This window comes from Halichoerus grypus, chromosome 8 (assembly GCF_964656455.1).
Source record: "Halichoerus grypus chromosome 8, mHalGry1.hap1.1, whole genome shotgun sequence".
Lineage (NCBI taxonomy): Eukaryota > Metazoa > Chordata > Mammalia > Carnivora > Phocidae > Halichoerus > Halichoerus grypus.
In genome coordinates this window covers 26,104,802-26,121,205 of record NC_135719.1, presented here as the reverse complement: position 1 = coordinate 26,121,205, position 16,404 = coordinate 26,104,802, and the positions used below count along the sequence as shown (strand labels likewise).

Genomic DNA, 16,404 nt, shown 5'->3' with positions numbered 1-16,404 from the left:
AACTCTGAGCTGTGCTTGGTGTGCAAGAGGGTGTCTCCTTCCTCCTTCGTGTGGGTGGCAGAGAAGGAGGGCGCATGCTGGCTTCCCCATCTGTTCACCTGGGCTGCCACCTTCCTTCCTTCAGTGGCGATGGCTGAGAGAGGTCCTGCGGGGTAAGGGGTCCACCTGACGTCTGAGTGTGTACCCACCACGTGCCAGGCCTGTGACGGCCACGAAGCAGATGGAAATTGTAGGGATGGCCCGTGCTCTTGGGGGCTCGCATCTAGACAAGAAAATAATCTCCCCAAACAATTTCCAAGCTTTGCTCAGCCTGACCTTTAGGCCTATCCCACATCCTGCCAGGAACAAGGCAGGTCGGCTGCCCAGGGCCCTCCGCTAGCCTCGTCCCCCCTCCTCTCCTCTTCCAGTCTCCCCAAGTCTTCCGTGGGAGCACGTGTCTGAAAAGGAACAACACGGGGCCCTGTTTACCCGCTGGGGCGTTGGCCAAGTTCTTGAATTTCTTGATCTGGAACCGTTTCACCGCCACAGGCTGGCCTTGGTACCGGGCCCGGTAGATGATGGTGCCGCTTCCGCCCTGGCCCAGGACGCTGCTCTCGTCCTCGCTGTGCTCCAGCTTGCTGTTTTCTAGGAAGAGCCTGCCGGAAACACAGCACGCGGGTCAGACCTCCCTAACCGGTCCCTTACCGCTCCCCGGAGAGGCTGGCGGTGGGTGGATGTGAGGACACCCTTGGTCATTTCTTCCACTGCAGGGAGTCATAGTTCAAAGCCACCCATGGGGTCAGACAGATCCAGGATAACCCATGGTTGTAGGCAGGTTGTGTAGCCTCAACAAGCCTGGGTCTCCTCCGTAAAGTGGGCTCATAATGCAAACTGCCTCGTAGGGGAGCATGGTGACTAGCACCGGGGGAAGCCAGGCCAAGTGGCCCACATAGACAGAAAATTCTTTTGGATGTTTTCTTCCCAAAGATTCCGTGCTTTGAGAGCTAGCATCCATCAGACAAGCTGCATTTATTTACTGCTAGGTTGGTTGTTTCCTTATTTCTTTTTATTACGTGAGGAATGATGTAAGCGGCCGCGGAGGCCTTCTGACCGGCATGAGCCGTGTGCTCACAGTCGATGGCTAGGATTCCACCCAAGGGCAGGGAGTTAGACCTCCCTGGTCTGTGTGTTCTAATCCTAGGTAAAGGGGAGATTGATTTCTTTTGGGCTTTTGGAAAGACCGTAAGTCACTCCTGGGAGGGAGGGAGAGAGAAGGGGATGACAGGAGGCAGGGTGGGAGGGGCGGGCAGCCCAGAGGCCCTCCCACTTCAGGGCCTCCCCCTGCTCTGAAGTCTCTCTGGGTCCCTCACCAGCTGCCTATGCCAGGTGCGTCCACTGGATCCATTCCTGGCCCCCTAGGCTGACCCCACCAGGCAGTTATTTTCCATGCCTTCCAGGAACAGATTCTGCAGCTGCTCAGCCTTGGCCCAGCTCAACGTCATGCTTTGCACTCCCCTGGAGCCCTTGGTGGTGCTGCAGAGCTGGGCTCTTCTCCAAGTGGCCTCCCCTCAAACCACCTGCTTGGGCAGCGCAGGCCCTTGGGAGCCTCCCCAGACGGGCATGGGGAGCAGCAGGAATGCTGGGGATCCCTCGGGCCATTCTGTTAGGACTCCTGTAAACTTGGGGCCACAGGACAGGGCTCCCTGGATACCTGGTAACTCCCCCAACCCTGACCCACCCAAACTCCTGGAGCGTGACGCTTCAGGGCCCCAGCTGGGCCCCAGCTCAAGTTTCCAGGGACCCTCTGCTGGGCTGGGAATCCTGTCCACATTGTCGGGCTTTTCAACTACCGGCCAAGTACCTTCAGTGAAGAACCATGCTACGGCCCGCCATTCGATCCAAACCAATCTGGCTTTCCCGACTTCACACAGGATATGCCGCAGCCCAGATTTAGTCGGGGCGTAAAACCCAACAAGGTTCAGCAAATAAATGAAAATCCTAACATTTGGGGCTGCCTCATTGGGCCCCCCTCCCCCAAAAATCTGATTCATGCATCTACACAACTCGGCACGTGGTCTCCGAGAAACGATAGCCCTCACGTTAGAGTTCTAGGAATAAAGGGAGCTCGTTTTGCAGAAGAGCGGTGTTTAATTATCATTTTGACCAGCGAGGTAACTGGGGCGATTAGAAAGGGCTCTGGGGGGACACCATCCAATGTAGGAAGCGATTTCTTAATTTGATAGACCGACCCCAATCCTGCAATATCTCAGAGGACTCCACATGGATTCTTTGGGATGGGGGGCAATTTGGAAAAATGAGAATATAAATATTCTTACCCCCCCCAACAAAAGTTTACTTTTCTTTAAAGAAGCCAGAGATAGCAATCCTTTGACTAAGACAACAACAGGACTTCGTAACTCCAAAACAGCTGGTAACTGCCAATGTCAATTTATCTCCGGGGACACTGAGTCATAGCTTCTGGTTTCCATGACTATAGAACCGTCCATCTTTTCCCCAGCACTCGGATTTTGTGACCATTTCCTGTTGGGTGGGACCACAAAGCATTCTCTATTTCTCCAGCATTCTCTCCCCAGTCATTATCTGAGGTTAGAGGTCTCACTGCAAGAACAGATGTAGGGGATCCAAATGCCCACCCTGAGGGCAGCAGGTAGGAATCAGCATTTGCCAAGAGAGGAAAATGAGGCTGTAGGCCTGGGAGCGCCCCCTTCTCGAACACGAGGAGAATCCGCCTTCTCGTCCTTGAGCCAGCAGGAAAGTAGGAATCAGAGGAGGGGCACGGTGGCCTACCTGGCTGGGAAGTCGGTCATGAACAGCTCGGGAACCAGCTCCTGGAGAGGCACGGGGAGGTCGGGGTGTCTGGGGCAGAAGATGAAGTCCTGCTCAATGGCTGTGAGCACGCAGTCTTCCATGTCGAAGTACTGCACGTCCTCTGCTTTCTCATTCGGGTCCGTGTGGTGGGCCCAGGAGGTCTCGCACACGGGGCAGGGAACATATTGCTCCATGAGCGGGGTCCCGTCGCTCTCTGTGGCTGTCAAGGCTAAATGGGGACAGAGCAGGAGATAGTTTACATGAAGGCGGCCGCAGGTGGGTCCCTGAGCAGCACCTAGGCGGGGTGGGCTTTTCATAGGAGGGGGTCTGGGTGCTCCTGCCTGGACCCTAGGGAGTGGCTGAACCATGACTGCATCCTTGGGTTCTTTTTTTGGAGAGCAAGATCCTGAAAGCCCAGCACCGGGAAAGGTCAGGGATGCACTGGACAGCCGGTGGGTGGTCTAGACCCTCAGCGGGCTGGCTGAGGAGGGGCTGAGAGGTTGGGGATCCCTCCTGCACAGCTGGGCCCCGGCAGGATGCTGTGGGCTGCATCTGAGCTAGGCCATGCTCCAGAAACTGAACCACATCCAATAAGGAGCTATTCTTAAAATTAGAAACATAAGGCTTGCAATTACTATGATCCCTCCTAGAAGAGCAAGGCAGGGGGGAGAAATGAGTACAAATTATAAGATAGACAGAACCTAGTCATTTTACCTGTGTTCCCCGGGGCAAGAGGCACACAGCTTTTCCACACACTCTGAAAGGAGGTGCAAAGAAGCAGCCTCCAAGGTGCCTCAGGGTGAGCTGATGGCCTGCCTTGTGCAGGGTAGGAGGGGTCTCCTGGAACCTTCTGGGCACATCTGCTATCTGCAGGCCCGTGTGTCACACATCTTGCCAGTTGCCATCCTGAGCAGCCCTGTCTCAGGTGATGATCGAATGCCCCGCCCCCAAGCTGTCAAATCTCCCCAGCACCTGCTGTGGGGCTCACTGGTTGGCGGGGCGTCACAAAAGCCCAGGGAGGCTCATATGGGTCTAGAGGCTTCCTTGGATGACCAAGCATACCCAAACTGCCACAAGTCACACACCAAACTGCCTTCTCTTGGGCCCCTTTCTTCCTTTCATTTTTTAAAAAAGATTTATTTATATATCTGAGAGAGAGAGAGAGAGAGGGAGAGAGAATCCCAAGCAGACTTCCTGCTGAGCACGGAGCCCGACACACAGGGCTCTATCCCAGAACCCCGAGATCATGACCTAAGCAGAAACCAAGAGTAGGATGCTTAACTGACTGAGCCACCCAAGTGTCCCTGTTGGCCCCTTTCTAAGCGTTTTTCCTTATAGGTCAGCTTTCCCATCAGCCCTGGAAGGCCCCCAGGCCCCGGTGTCCAGACCATGCGTCCGGAGCACGGCCTGCCATGCTCCTTAAGCATCTCCTCTGACGCTGTCCTGGGACACAGTGATGTGGCAGGAGAGACGCCAGCTCAGGGAGGTGAGGGCGCTGGCCAAGCAGGTCTTGGAGTCCAAACCCATTCTCTGCTCTCTCAGCCGCCAGCCTTCAGAGGCTGAGGGCTCATGGGGAAGAGGCTGCCTGGTCTGCCCCTCACAGCCTCCTCCCTGCAGAACACCCCACGGGTTTGTTTCCACTCTGATAGCAAAACAAACAGAGGGCCTCAAAAGCTTCACTCCAAAAAGTGTTTTTTTTGGGTGGACTGTCAACGAAGAAGCTGATCAAAGGGCCATGTGGGTGGTTGGTCACCTCTGGGATTTGGGGGTGGGGGCAGGCAGGAAAGGAAAATGGGGGTCCTTGACAGGTGTGGCTCCCTTGCCTTCCCACCCCGCCCACGGAGTCCCCTCAGATTTCAGCACTGTCCTCACCGTGTAAACAAGACCCGTGAGAAGCTCACACCGAGGGTCTTCCTGGACCACGTGGGGCACCCAGGGCTTGTCTGTCTTCCCACACACTGTGGGCAGCCCCGAGGCTAAGGCCTGCACACATCCTATGGGGTCTGGGCCCATGTCTTCCCCGTAGCCCCAAACCCAGGTCACAGCCGGATGCCCCCAGGGATCGGGATTCTGCCAAAGGGCCAGTAGGACCTCTCTGGTTTCCGTGCGCTGAATCCCAGCGAGACTTCTGCTCCCAAAATAATGAGCCCCGCCCTGATTCGTAAAGAAATGTTAACATGAGCAAAGACTTGGTTCAAGAACGTTCTCTTACCGGGAAACCACTGATCAATCAGGGAGTTGACATGGTCTGTGATAAAAGCCATGGCAGAGAAGTCCCTCATTTCTGACTGGCAAATGATTTTTATTCCTCCGCTTTTTTTCTTTTTCCAGTTCACATCTGAGGATTCCACACTGCAACCCAGAAACGAAGAGCCCACTGTGATCCGGCCTTGGAGGGCCCTGGGATGATCTCCTTGCCTCCAGGCTGAGACCCAAGCCCTAGGGACCACCCACCCCCACCCTTACCCCAGGACCCTGTGCCCAGGCAGGACGGTGAGGCGGACCCCTGTGTTTGTGTACTTGTGTGTGTGACCCTGCCTTGTCCTCCCACCACTTCCCAGCCCTGTGATGTGGACATCACGGGGACTTTGCAGTAAGGGATGCTCAGGCAGGGATCGACCCCTAGGTGTGACCTCAGGGAAGGTTCTTGCCTTCTCTGAACTACAAGATTCTCGTTTGCCAGGCGGCAGCTGTGAGCTTTAAGTGGGTACATCTATATGAAAGTACCAGGCACCAAGAACAGCTCAAGTCAGGCCCTCAAAAGAAGATCCTTTCTCCTTCTCCTTCTCTTCTCATGGAGCTGAAGAATATTTTGAAAAATTCAATGTAAATACGAAATAATATTTTGTGTTTATTAAAGCCAATTAGAAGTCACTTATTAAACCTCTTGAGCTGTCTTTCTCTTTCTCAAAAAAGGAAAGAAACCAGGAAAAGGGAGCTAAGTTATGGATCTTGTTATGTCACGTGGAGGATCCATGGTGTCACCTGGGCCATCGTCACTTACGACAAGGGGACAGGGCCAGATGGCAGCAAGGCCCCTGCAGGTGTCACCTAAGTGACCACGGAGGTGCCAGAGGCTTTCACCCGGAGCTCAGTGGCCGCCCACTTCCCTCAAGTCCTGGGCTGTGGTCACCATACCCTCCCTCACCTCTCCTGTCCTGCCAGGGGAGAGGAGGAGGGGGGAGGAGATGAGGGAGCTCTAGACATTTGCAGGGGAGGGTCTCCTATTTCTAGCAGGCTGCCGTGATAAGCCACTCTTGGGAGAACTCCGGACACCAAGTGGACGGTCTTCCGGAGGAGGCCGCCACGCGGGCTGTTCCCACGGCACCATGGTGACCCCGTCAGGTGCATTCCCGAGTATTCCTACCTGAGGTAGCCCCCATCAAAAGTGACCAGGAGCCCTTCCTGCCAGTAGATGGTCTGATTTCTTTTCACTCTGAATGTGCTGCAGCGATTTCTCTGGCTTCCTGTAAAACTATAAATGGTGACTTTCCTGTGTCTGCTTTTAGTATTCTTCCTGTTTTCAAAAAGCTGAAAGACAGAGAAAAGACCCTGCTTAAGTATTCTAGCCTCCTCGCTGGCCCCGGGCAGAGCTATGAAGAGGCTGGCCTGGCCCCGTCGTGATAAATGACCCCTGTCTTTCCCACCCCCTCCTCCCGCACCATGCATCCTGCTGCCAAATTAAACACTGCATTATCTGGAAGGGTCCCCACGACACCCTGGGAGCACATTTTTCCCAAAGGATTGATACTAGGCTCTTCTTTTTCAAACCTTTTCCCTCCCGGATTTGACAAGCAAAAATTCATGTTAGAAAATGTAGAAAATACAGAAAAATGTACCAAAAACCCCGAAACAACTTAACACTAAGCAGAGAGACTTTGGTAACTTTTATTCCAGGATTTTTTTTTTTTCTGTCTATGTATACATTTGGAAAACAGCTGAAGCCATATTTTCTATTTCTAATTATCTAAATTTCTCATTTTGGATGCTTTTAAAAACGTCACTTTTCTTATGCCATTAAAAACTCATATAAAAGTCATTTTTCTAAAGCTCAATATTTTGTGAAATACAGTGACTTCCCAATCAGATCATTCATTTCTTTGAATATTTAGGTTGTTCCAATCGTTCGCTCCCTCAGATGGGCCAATGAACCATGAAAAGTCACAAAGTGTTCTCTGATTTCGAAGGATTTCCTTCGTTCACGTTTTTAGCAGTAGGATTATTGCGTCAAAGGGTCCGAACTTTTTTAGGATCTGGATACGGACCGAGGAACCGCTTTTGAAACAATTAGACCATATATGCACTGACCACAGTATGTGAACACGTGAAGCTCCTGGGGCCGGCAATGTGGCTTTAGTCTGCTGATTTGAGAGGTGCGAAGTGCGCAGCACCTCATCTGTTGCTTGAATTTGTATGCCTTTGATTACTCCTGAAACTGAACTCCCTCTCCTCATCTGAATTTCAATGGGACTTTTCCTCTCATTCGGAGGGAGGGATGCTGCCTGGAAGGGTGCCTGCCTCCACGCCCAGCTGGGCCCCCCACCCCCCACACGGAGCCCACTTGGGAGCTCAGGCCTCACACGATGACAACCCTGTGTTCTGTGACCTCCCACTTAGAACGCGGCAGGAGGACCGTTCAAAGGGAGGGCAGAGTGACCGAATCAGAACTGTAGACGGGCCTGGCCCCGTCGTGATAAATGACCCCTGTCTTTCCCACCCCCTCCTCCCGCACCATGCATCCTGCTGCCAAATTAAACACTGCATTATCTGGAAGGGTCCCCACGACACCCTGGGAGCACATTTTTCCCAAAGGATTGATACTAGGCTCTTCTTTTTCAAACCTTTTCCCTCCCGGATTTGACAAGACTCCCTACTGAGCAGGGAGCGCCTGTACCCACTCTTCCCATCATCAGTGGGCCCCCCAAGCCTTGCAAACAAGTCCCCCCACCCCAGCATGGGCCACAGCAGTTAAGATTTTCAAACTCTCATTTTTGTTTTTTTTTTTTTTAAACATTTCAGTAAAATGGGAAGATCAAAGAATATCTTTAATTAGCCACGGGGTTGTTAATTCCATAAGGGCCTTTTCATTAGAATGTGGCAAAAATAAACCCATGCTGAATTTAACATCAATTATTCAACAGTCCAAGTTTACGCCAGGGGTGCTCATATTGTAGAGTGGGTCAGAATCCCCCGGGAGGTTTGTGAAAAACAGAGCGCTGGGCTCCATCCTGGAGTTTCTGACATAGTGGGTGTGGGGTGGGCCCACGGATTTGCATTTCTAACAAGTTCCCAGGTAAGGCTGCTTCTGCTGGTCCAGGAATCCCACTTTGAGAAACACGACTCTAGCCAAATACTATTTTCATGTTACTGTTTTGCATGAAATTAACATTGACAGCCAGGACTCCTTTCAACCCCCCAGGTGAACCCACAGAAAGGAACTCCTGGGGTCAGGTCTTCATCGCTTCCAGACCAAGTTAAAGATCTACACCTGTGGTTCTCGAGCTTGACTGGACGGTGAAATCACCTGGCAAGCTCTAAAAACTCCCAACGCCTGGGTGCCGCCCCCAGAAATCCTAATTTAGGCAGCCTGGGCTCTGCCCATGTCTGTTAGAAGCTCCCCAGGGGAGTCTGGTGCACCGCCCGAGTGGCAAAACCACGGTTCTAAAGCCACGGTTCTCCCGGTGTGGTCTCTAAACCCGTGGCATCACCGGGGACAGTGGTTAGATATGAAAAATGCTGGGTCCCAGTCCAAACCCACTGCCTCGGAACCTCTGAGGGGGCCCAGCCACTTCTGTTCTAACAAGCCTTCCAGGGGATTTTTGGTGTGGATTGCTTTACAACCACGGCTCCTAAAACGCGTATTCGGAACCAGCTAGGTGCTGGTTTGGTATTCACAGGATGGCGCAAAGGGGTCTGCCGGCCGACAGAAGAGAAGGCAGCTATGCTCATGCCGGCCTCCGGGGCCTAAGGCAGCAGCTTTGCTGCAGGAAAAGGGGTTTCGGTCAAGATCTTCCAGCAAAGAGCCTCTCCTCGTGAGGGCACGACTCCAGGTGCCCTGAGCGCGCACCGCCCCCCACACCCAAGCAGAAACTGCGGCTACCTGCAGGTCCATCTCCGCCAGGCTGATCAGCATCCGTGCTATAAACCTTTGCCAGAAGCCGACAGGAACAAAACTCATCTTAAACACTCTCTGAATGGTGTTGGCCTTGGGGTGCCGCATTCCGTGAGTGTCCAGGCCGGGTTTGGATGGAAGGAGGTGTGGCAGAAGATAGCTGGAACACATCAATGGGGACAGGTAAACAGTGCCGCCTGGCCTGGGCCCGCTGCCCCCGGTGCCTTCCCCCTCCTCCGCAGGGCCTTTGGAATTCTACTTTTATGTATTTATTTATTTTTTTAAAGATTTTATTTATTTGACAGAGCGAGAGAGCGGGATCACAAGTAGGCAGAGTGGCAGGCAGAGGGAGAGGGAGAAGCAGACTCCCTACTGAGCAGGGAGCCCGATGCCGGACTTGATCCCAGGACCCTGAGCTGAAGGCAGACATTTAACTGACTGAACCACCCAGGCGCCCCTGGAATTCTACTTTTAGAAAGACAGAGTAGTTTCTGTGTTTGAGAATAAATGCTCCAAGAGGAAACGAAGATGGGGACAGCAAAGATACTTCTCAAGGAAGGCCTCTAGGACAGCGACTAGAATATGGTAAAGGAAGACATGAAAATGTCTGTGGTCATAAACACATCAGACATAGTAAATCTCGGTTCGCTCTCCGTGATTGGGGCTGTGACCGGGGAATCGCTTAAAATTAACTTTGGATGGTGAAGGAAACGCAAATACAGCTGTAGGGTTCCGAACACCAGGAGTCATGTTTCTGGCCTTCGAAGCTATTTATTGTTCTTGGATGGTTGAGACAACCCCATCGCCTTAAAAGTCAGAATGAGGCTGTTTGTGCACGGAGGGATGTTTTATGAGGGCGCTCTTGCTCATCCTAAAAGTGCTGAGTCACCGAGTCAGCTGAGAGCAGCCGAAGCTGAGGAGGCCCCTCCAAGAGTGCGCCTGAAAATCAGCATCTTCTGTGTGCATGGAGCTGCCGGGCAGGCGCAGGGCAGCTCTCCGGTGGGCCCTTTTCTGAACAAAGGCCGTGCCTTCAGCTCCCGAGGCTTTTAAAATACATCAGTTTAGCTCCAATAAAATGTCTTTAGAACGTTCTGGAAGAGACCCCTGAAAATATCGTAGAAGCGTCCATCCCGGCTCTGTGTCTTCAGCACACGGTGTAACCTTGTGCACATCCTGCTTCCTGACGTGGGAAGAGAAAGGACTCCCACAGGGTTGGTGGAGGGGAGGCCCCGAGGGGGCAGGCCAGTGAAGATTTAGGTCCTTTTCAGCCACTTCAGATCTGGGGTAAGAGGAACTTCTCAATCACCCCAGCTAGAGGGTCCTCCTTCCACCCCAGGCCTTTACCCAGGGCTGATTTATTCCTTCATGTTCTGCAAAGTCCTTGTTTATCTATGTGTTCCGTGTCCCTCCCCGATCTGGAGGCCCTCGTCAGTGCCTTGCAGTGATTTATTCGGCTTCTTCTGCCCACACCACACTCAGCTTGGAGCTTACACTGGCCAGGTCCTGCAGCTTCCCACTCTCCTTGTAGGTGCTGAGTGAGGGGAGGGAGCGGGCTCTGCGCCCAGGTGCCCCAGCAGGTGCTCAATACTGCCAGAGGTAGAGACTACTCCGAAGCCCGCCGGGGAAAGGAGGAGATTCAAACTGACTGGCAACAGAAGCTCTTCTCAAGACCGCTGACACCTGCTAAGCTGCTGGAAAGCAATCACTCATGGCGAAAGGCTGAACCAGGGGGATGACCAGAGAGTCAGCAAGATGGGGATTAAAGAGGTGCATTCTTCCCGGGTCTGCTGAACAAAACCTGGGGTGGGGGGCACCTCGTCTATACCGAGGAGCTGGCTCATGCTACACCACCTCGACTGTCTCAGTGGGGTTAGGAGTGCTCAGAGATGCTGAGCAGCTTTGTTAGCCAAATACAAGTTCACGTGCAAGGAGATGGAACTTGCCCAGGGCACAAGTGAACCATTATACCCGTGCTGAAATGGAAAATGCCCCAACATTTGTGACATTGTATGGAACCAGATGTGAATGACTTTGAGTACTTAACACAAAGGAAGAGTAATAATAATAATGCTGATAACACCTGATATCTTTGGGGCTTTTTTTTTTAAGATTTATTTGAGAGAGAGAGAGAACGAGCGTGCACGTGTGGGCGCACAAGCAGGGGGATGGGCAGAGGGAGAGGGAGAGAGAGAATCTCAAGCAGACCCTGTGCTGAGCGAGAAGCCCGAAGTGGGGCTTGATCTCAAGACCCTGAGATCATGACCTGAGCTGCAATCAAGAGTCGGACGCTTAACCGACTGAGCTATCCAGGTGCCCCATCTTTGGAGCTTTTAAGTGCAAGAGACACTTTTCATACTTTACATGTATCATCTGATTTAATCCTCACAATAATTATAATACTAGTCAGTAACAGTATTGTTCCCATTGTACAGATGAGACAAGAAAGGCAGCTGGGAGTCATACTCAGGCATTCTGGCTCTGTGGTCTCACCCGCCGTACTATAAGTCTCCCAGAAGACTCGGCCATGACCTGGCTGATTTCATGGTTCACCTGGTCATACATGTGTGTATTATAACCGGCTTGCTTTTACTGAGTGCTGGTAACCCCTCATTCCTCTACCCTGTCAATAAAATAACTGGAAAATTGTCCCATTTTGGCAATGCGGTCAACTCAGAGGCTGCCTCACTTTCCATGGACCAAAGTCAAGGATACCCCTAGGTCATGGTATGAGGGATCACGCGGACTTTCAATCCCTCTTTGGGGTTTCTCCTTTTAGGACTCACTCATGGCTCCCAGGGGGCTGGAGTGACAAGAAGCCCTCTCCCATAGTTACAAGATCTAGCAGAAATCTGGGTGGTGCCTCGGGCACAGTGGCCCAGGTCTGGCTCCCAGGAGGCCCAGTCTATGCACGTGGAGTCTCTGGGCTGGCCACACAGGGTCTGGGCCAGCTTCCCAGAAGTCTCCAGTGGGCATGCCCCAGAGCTCTAGGACTGGGGGCGGGTGGTGACACGGTCTATGGTAGGTGCGTGGAAAAGGTCTGCGGATTTGGGGTCCTGGCTACTGCCTCGTGGGCAACATCAGCATCAGACCCAGGAAGTGGCTGAAACTGGAATTAGGGCACAGAGGCCCTACATGCCCAGCTGCATCGGACCCACGTGCACCCACCCCCCCCCCCCCGGCCCCTGCCCCCCTCCCCGCATTCTGAAGCCAGGCCGTGTAATTAGCATGCGCATCCTTGTCACTTACCCCATTTGCATTTACCAAATAACCAAGCCATCCACCCTCTAAAACATGAACCCCCCCCCGCAAGATATTTTTAATGCCGTTCTTGCATGTTTTCCTGCATTTTTTTTTTCAGTGACTGCGTTTCGTTGAACCCCCCGAAAAGAGATACCCATGGCACAGGAAGGAGCCGCCAGCCCAGGCAGGCAGGCTGTCCCCACGGCCCGGGCCTGGAGCTCTTGCAAGCCACCAGTGACCCCGGTCTCCCCTCCTTCCTCCTGCATGCAGCGTGAGCAGCCCAGCCCGGCCGTGGCCTCACCTGTCGTTGGCCACAGGCAGGGCGATCTCAAACTTGGCCAGGAACTGGAAATACTGCTCCTCCGTCTGCTGCGTGAAGCCCGTCCCCACCAGCAGCATCCTGAGGTCCTCTGCCCGGATCACCCCATTCTTGGCCACTGACCGCGAGCCCTTGATGTTGAAGATCCTCTGCAGACATTCGGACAACCAAATGGGGTCAAGGAAGTAGAGGTTCCTCAGGCCATGGCTGGTGTCCGGGAAGTGCAGCAGGGTGCCGGTTTCTATGAGGAAGCTGATGGCTGCCCAGGGAAGGGGAGGACGAAGCAGCATCAGACAAAGGGTGACAGGGACTCTGGGGTGACCTAGTCCCATGTTCTTCTTAGGAACCAAGCAATGCTCCCAGCACCCATGGCCCTTTCCACGGCTCTGCTGCCCAGTCCCGGGTTCCCTAGCGGCACCCCATAACTCTTGCCGACGCGCTGACCTGACGGCCAGCCAGGGGGCTCCAGTCCGCCCATCTCCAGCATTCGCGGACCCCATCTCTGCATATGTGCCTACTCATTGAATCTGTGACCCCCCCCACATCACAACCACCCAGAGTGCTCTGATGGTCATTTGCAGACAGGCGCAGAGCGGTGAGAAATGGGACGCACCCCCCCTTCCCGGGGGCCCGCGCCCCGCCCTCCTGGGCTGCCCACTCACCGGACTGCAGGTCCTCGTAGTCTTTGATGTCGTTGTGGGCCATGTGCTCCACCAGCTGCCCCAGCTGCCTGTCCGTCAGGTACTGCACGTCGTCGTTCAGGCTGCGGCGCTGCTGCTCGGCCAGCACTGCCTCCTGGAGGCTCAGGTAGCTCCTGGGGATCTGGGGGGGGCAGGTGGGCTGGCTGGGCCCCCCCAGGTGGCGAGGCACGCCCCGCCCACCCAGTCCTGCCTGCTGCCCCCCACTCCCTGGAGGCCTGAGTACGTGAGCTTCTCCTCTCACCCCCGCCCCATCCCCGGCCTCCCCCCGGCCCGGTCCCCAAACTGCTCGCATGGGGACCACCGAGCCTGAGCACACGGCATACGTGTTGGGACTCTTGGCGGAAAGAGAGCGGGCCCCCCTGGTTGCAGCTGGAGCCTGAGGTACGCACCAGCCTCCCCGCAAGTCTCTGGCAGCCGATGGTGCTGCCCACATCCTTCATGTTGCACGTGACATGGAAAATCAGCTGCCGCAGCCCCTCCTGGCCTTCCAGACTCTTACAGGAGAGCTCGCTGTGAGTGCAAAACAGAACGTGATCACTCATCACACCGCTTCTCTCTGATGAGCGCTGTAGCATCTCTGTGTCCCAGGTTTTGTCCCTAATGCTGGCAAGTTAAAAGAACCCGTGAAAGGTGAACGCAGGGACATGTATTAAGGTCTCACTTGGTGCAAAGCTCTGTGCGGGGAGCGATGCAGTATGTGTCCTGAGCACGCCCATTTTACAGAGGAGGTATGTGAGGCCCGAAGGTGCAAGGTGACCCCCAAGGACACAAGCTGGAAAGGAGCAGACTCGGGTTGGACCCAGGTCTGGCCCAGAGCCGGTGCCCCTGTTGTCACAGGCCTCAGGGGTGTTCTCAAGGGCACACGAAGAGTTCCTGAAATTCTGCATCAGGATCAGCCAGATCCTGCATTCTGAGGCAGGCGGAAGTGTCCCCAGGCTGATCCCTGCACCGAGGTCTGTGGCACTCCATCCAGAGGGAGGGAACCCGAGAGCCCCCAGCACAGTGTAGCAACCTGTGCTTGATTCCTAAGAGAGAAGGCTTACTTAACTTGCTGAGCTCCTTCCATCATCTGTGAAGTGGGCACAATGATCCCCATAACCCACGGGGCTGTTGTGAGTCCAAGGACAGGAGGTAAGAGAAGCAACAAGCCCAGGGCCCCGGTCCTGCTGCCACTAGTGGGCCCGGACCACTCAGACCCAGTGTGAGGACCAGGACCATGCCGGGGGTCTGTGATTGGTCAGAGATCAGCAAATGTGACAGGGAGTACACGAGTTTCCATCTCCTGGTCCCAAGGGGGCCATGCACGCTCAGCACTGGCCACAGGGGAGGAGGGGACCCTGAGGAGGGGACCCACACACCCGGAGAGGGTGTGTCCAGGCTCTGCCCTGCCAGTCCTCTGGCTCAGCAGCCCCCTGCAGGCAGACCCCAGCGTCCCCGGGCAGACGGACAAGCGAGGTAGCCGGAGCCTCAGCCCCAGCGGGGCACCAGGTACCAGAGAGCAGGACACTCACTGCAAGTGTTTGAAGGTGATGTCCGGGAAGCCGGTGGCCCGGGACCCAGAGGGCGAGCGGCAGAGCGCCAGCACGTAGGCGCGCAGTGTTGCGATTCTCTCCACTCGGAATTTGGTTTCGATTAAGTCCAGGTGCGTTCCGACCACCAGCACCACCGAGTTTGGGGCCTTGGCCTGCCGGAGAGAGCCCCACAGCTGAGCATCGGCTCCCTTCACTCCAACAAGGGACTGGGAAACGGCTCCCAGGAAACCTCGAGGGCATGTTGTGCATAGAGGGGTTCCGGGAGGCACCCCAGAAGGGCTGGATTTCCCATCCCTTCAGCCAGTGCATGAGCTACCTGTGACCTGGCCTGCCTCCAGCCTCTTATCATCTTTACCTGTGAGAGGGGAGCTCTGTCTTCCTCTTGGGTCCAAGAGTTGTGGGGGGAGGGGCCGGCTCTTAAATTTAAGGTACAAGAAAATTAGGAGAGCTCGGACAACCATCTGGCCGAGGAGGGTTTTAAGTGCTCCACGGTGACCTATGATTCGGGGGTCCTCTGGACGCCCGCCAAGATGCCCAGTGTTTCTCCCTGACCGTTTCCCTTGTTTTTCCTCAGTAAAGGGGGATGCTTCAGAGAAGAGGCGCCCCCCATCCCCCGTGATGCTCCGAGGCCTGGGAGCTGCAGGGCTGGCGTCTCCTCACCTCGATGTTGAGCAGCCAGAACTGGAGATTGGCCACAGCCTCCTCCCCCAGCGCCAGGTTCCAGACCACCACATACAGGGCCTTGTCTGTGAAGAAGCACTGGTTGACGGTGGCCATGCTCGCGGGGCCGCCGATGTCCCAGACGGTGAATTCCACAGACTCCACCTGCTTGAGCAACAGGGGCAACGATAGGAGGCATTTAGGGACCACGGTTGCAGCGGAAGAGCTTGGCCCGTCCTGCCGTTTGTCTCGGGAATCAAGGAACCCAAGAGAGGGAAAGGGGCCCAGCAGTGCGGAGGTGGGACTTCTGGAAGCTTCTATCTACCGCTCACAGAGCAGGGGGCCGGGCCCTGGACAGCGGGCTCCCGGGGGGCTGGGGTGTTTGCATCCACCTGTGTCTGCAGAACACTGGGGACACGGCCCTGCCTCTGCTGCAGACGGTTAGACCTCCCGCTGGAGGGGGCCCCGGGGCTGACGCCGGAGCTCATGCCGAGGCTTAACCTCCATCCGTGGGAGGCCGCGGCCCAGGAGACAGGCCTCCACAGTTGTGTAGGCCGGAGGGCGGCGCCCACCAAGGATGATGGGAAGCCGCCCCGACGTGGGAATCACACAAAAGATTAGCTGTTTGTGGGGAAAGGCTGTGTAAACGGTGGTTTCTCCATGGTCCTATGAGCTAAGAGTCTGGCCGGAGCAGCCAAGACTGCAGCTTTCTGCAGCAAAGGATCATTTCTGAGACGTTGCCCGTTGGCCGCCGAGATGAGGCGTGCTGACCTGCTTTTGCAAGGGAGTGAAAATGGACAGCCATTCTAAACTGGCTGAGGGCCCAGACACACGGGCAGGGATGGGGCTCCACGTTCGAGAGATCAGGTGGTGGTTGTCCTTCGACAAAGGAGGGGAAATTAGAATGCTGGCCAAAAGGAAGTGGGGGCCAAAGGACAAGAAAGATGGAAACAGCAATTCACCCCTCGGAGCTCGGACCATTGTTTGCTAAAGACCGGCTGGAAGAAAGTGATACTGAGTAACTGCTTTAAA

At 54.9% G+C, this 16,404-nt stretch overlaps 1 protein-coding gene across 6 annotated transcripts in view; it reads right to left on the bottom strand.

Moving 5' to 3' along the window:
- LRRK1 (leucine rich repeat kinase 1) overlaps positions 1-16,404 on the bottom strand; it is a 119,333-nt gene that overhangs the window by 18,775 nt on the left and 84,154 nt on the right. For all 6 annotated transcript variants that reach the window (XM_036092889.2, XM_036092891.2, XM_036092893.2 and 3 more), the window contains 10 exons: positions 15,373-15,537; positions 14,692-14,864; positions 13,570-13,690; positions 13,142-13,301; positions 12,462-12,738; positions 8,909-9,080; positions 6,176-6,339; positions 5,021-5,160; positions 2,788-3,037; positions 469-635 (listed from right to left, as the gene is read on the bottom strand). In XM_036092889.2, the coding sequence (XP_035948782.1) occupies positions 469-635; positions 2,788-3,037; positions 5,021-5,160; positions 6,176-6,339; positions 8,909-9,080; positions 12,462-12,738; positions 13,142-13,301; positions 13,570-13,690; positions 14,692-14,864; positions 15,373-15,537 (1,789 nt within the window). The remainder of the gene's footprint in view (positions 1-468; positions 636-2,787; positions 3,038-5,020; positions 5,161-6,175; positions 6,340-8,908; positions 9,081-12,461; positions 12,739-13,141; positions 13,302-13,569; positions 13,691-14,691; positions 14,865-15,372; positions 15,538-16,404) is intronic.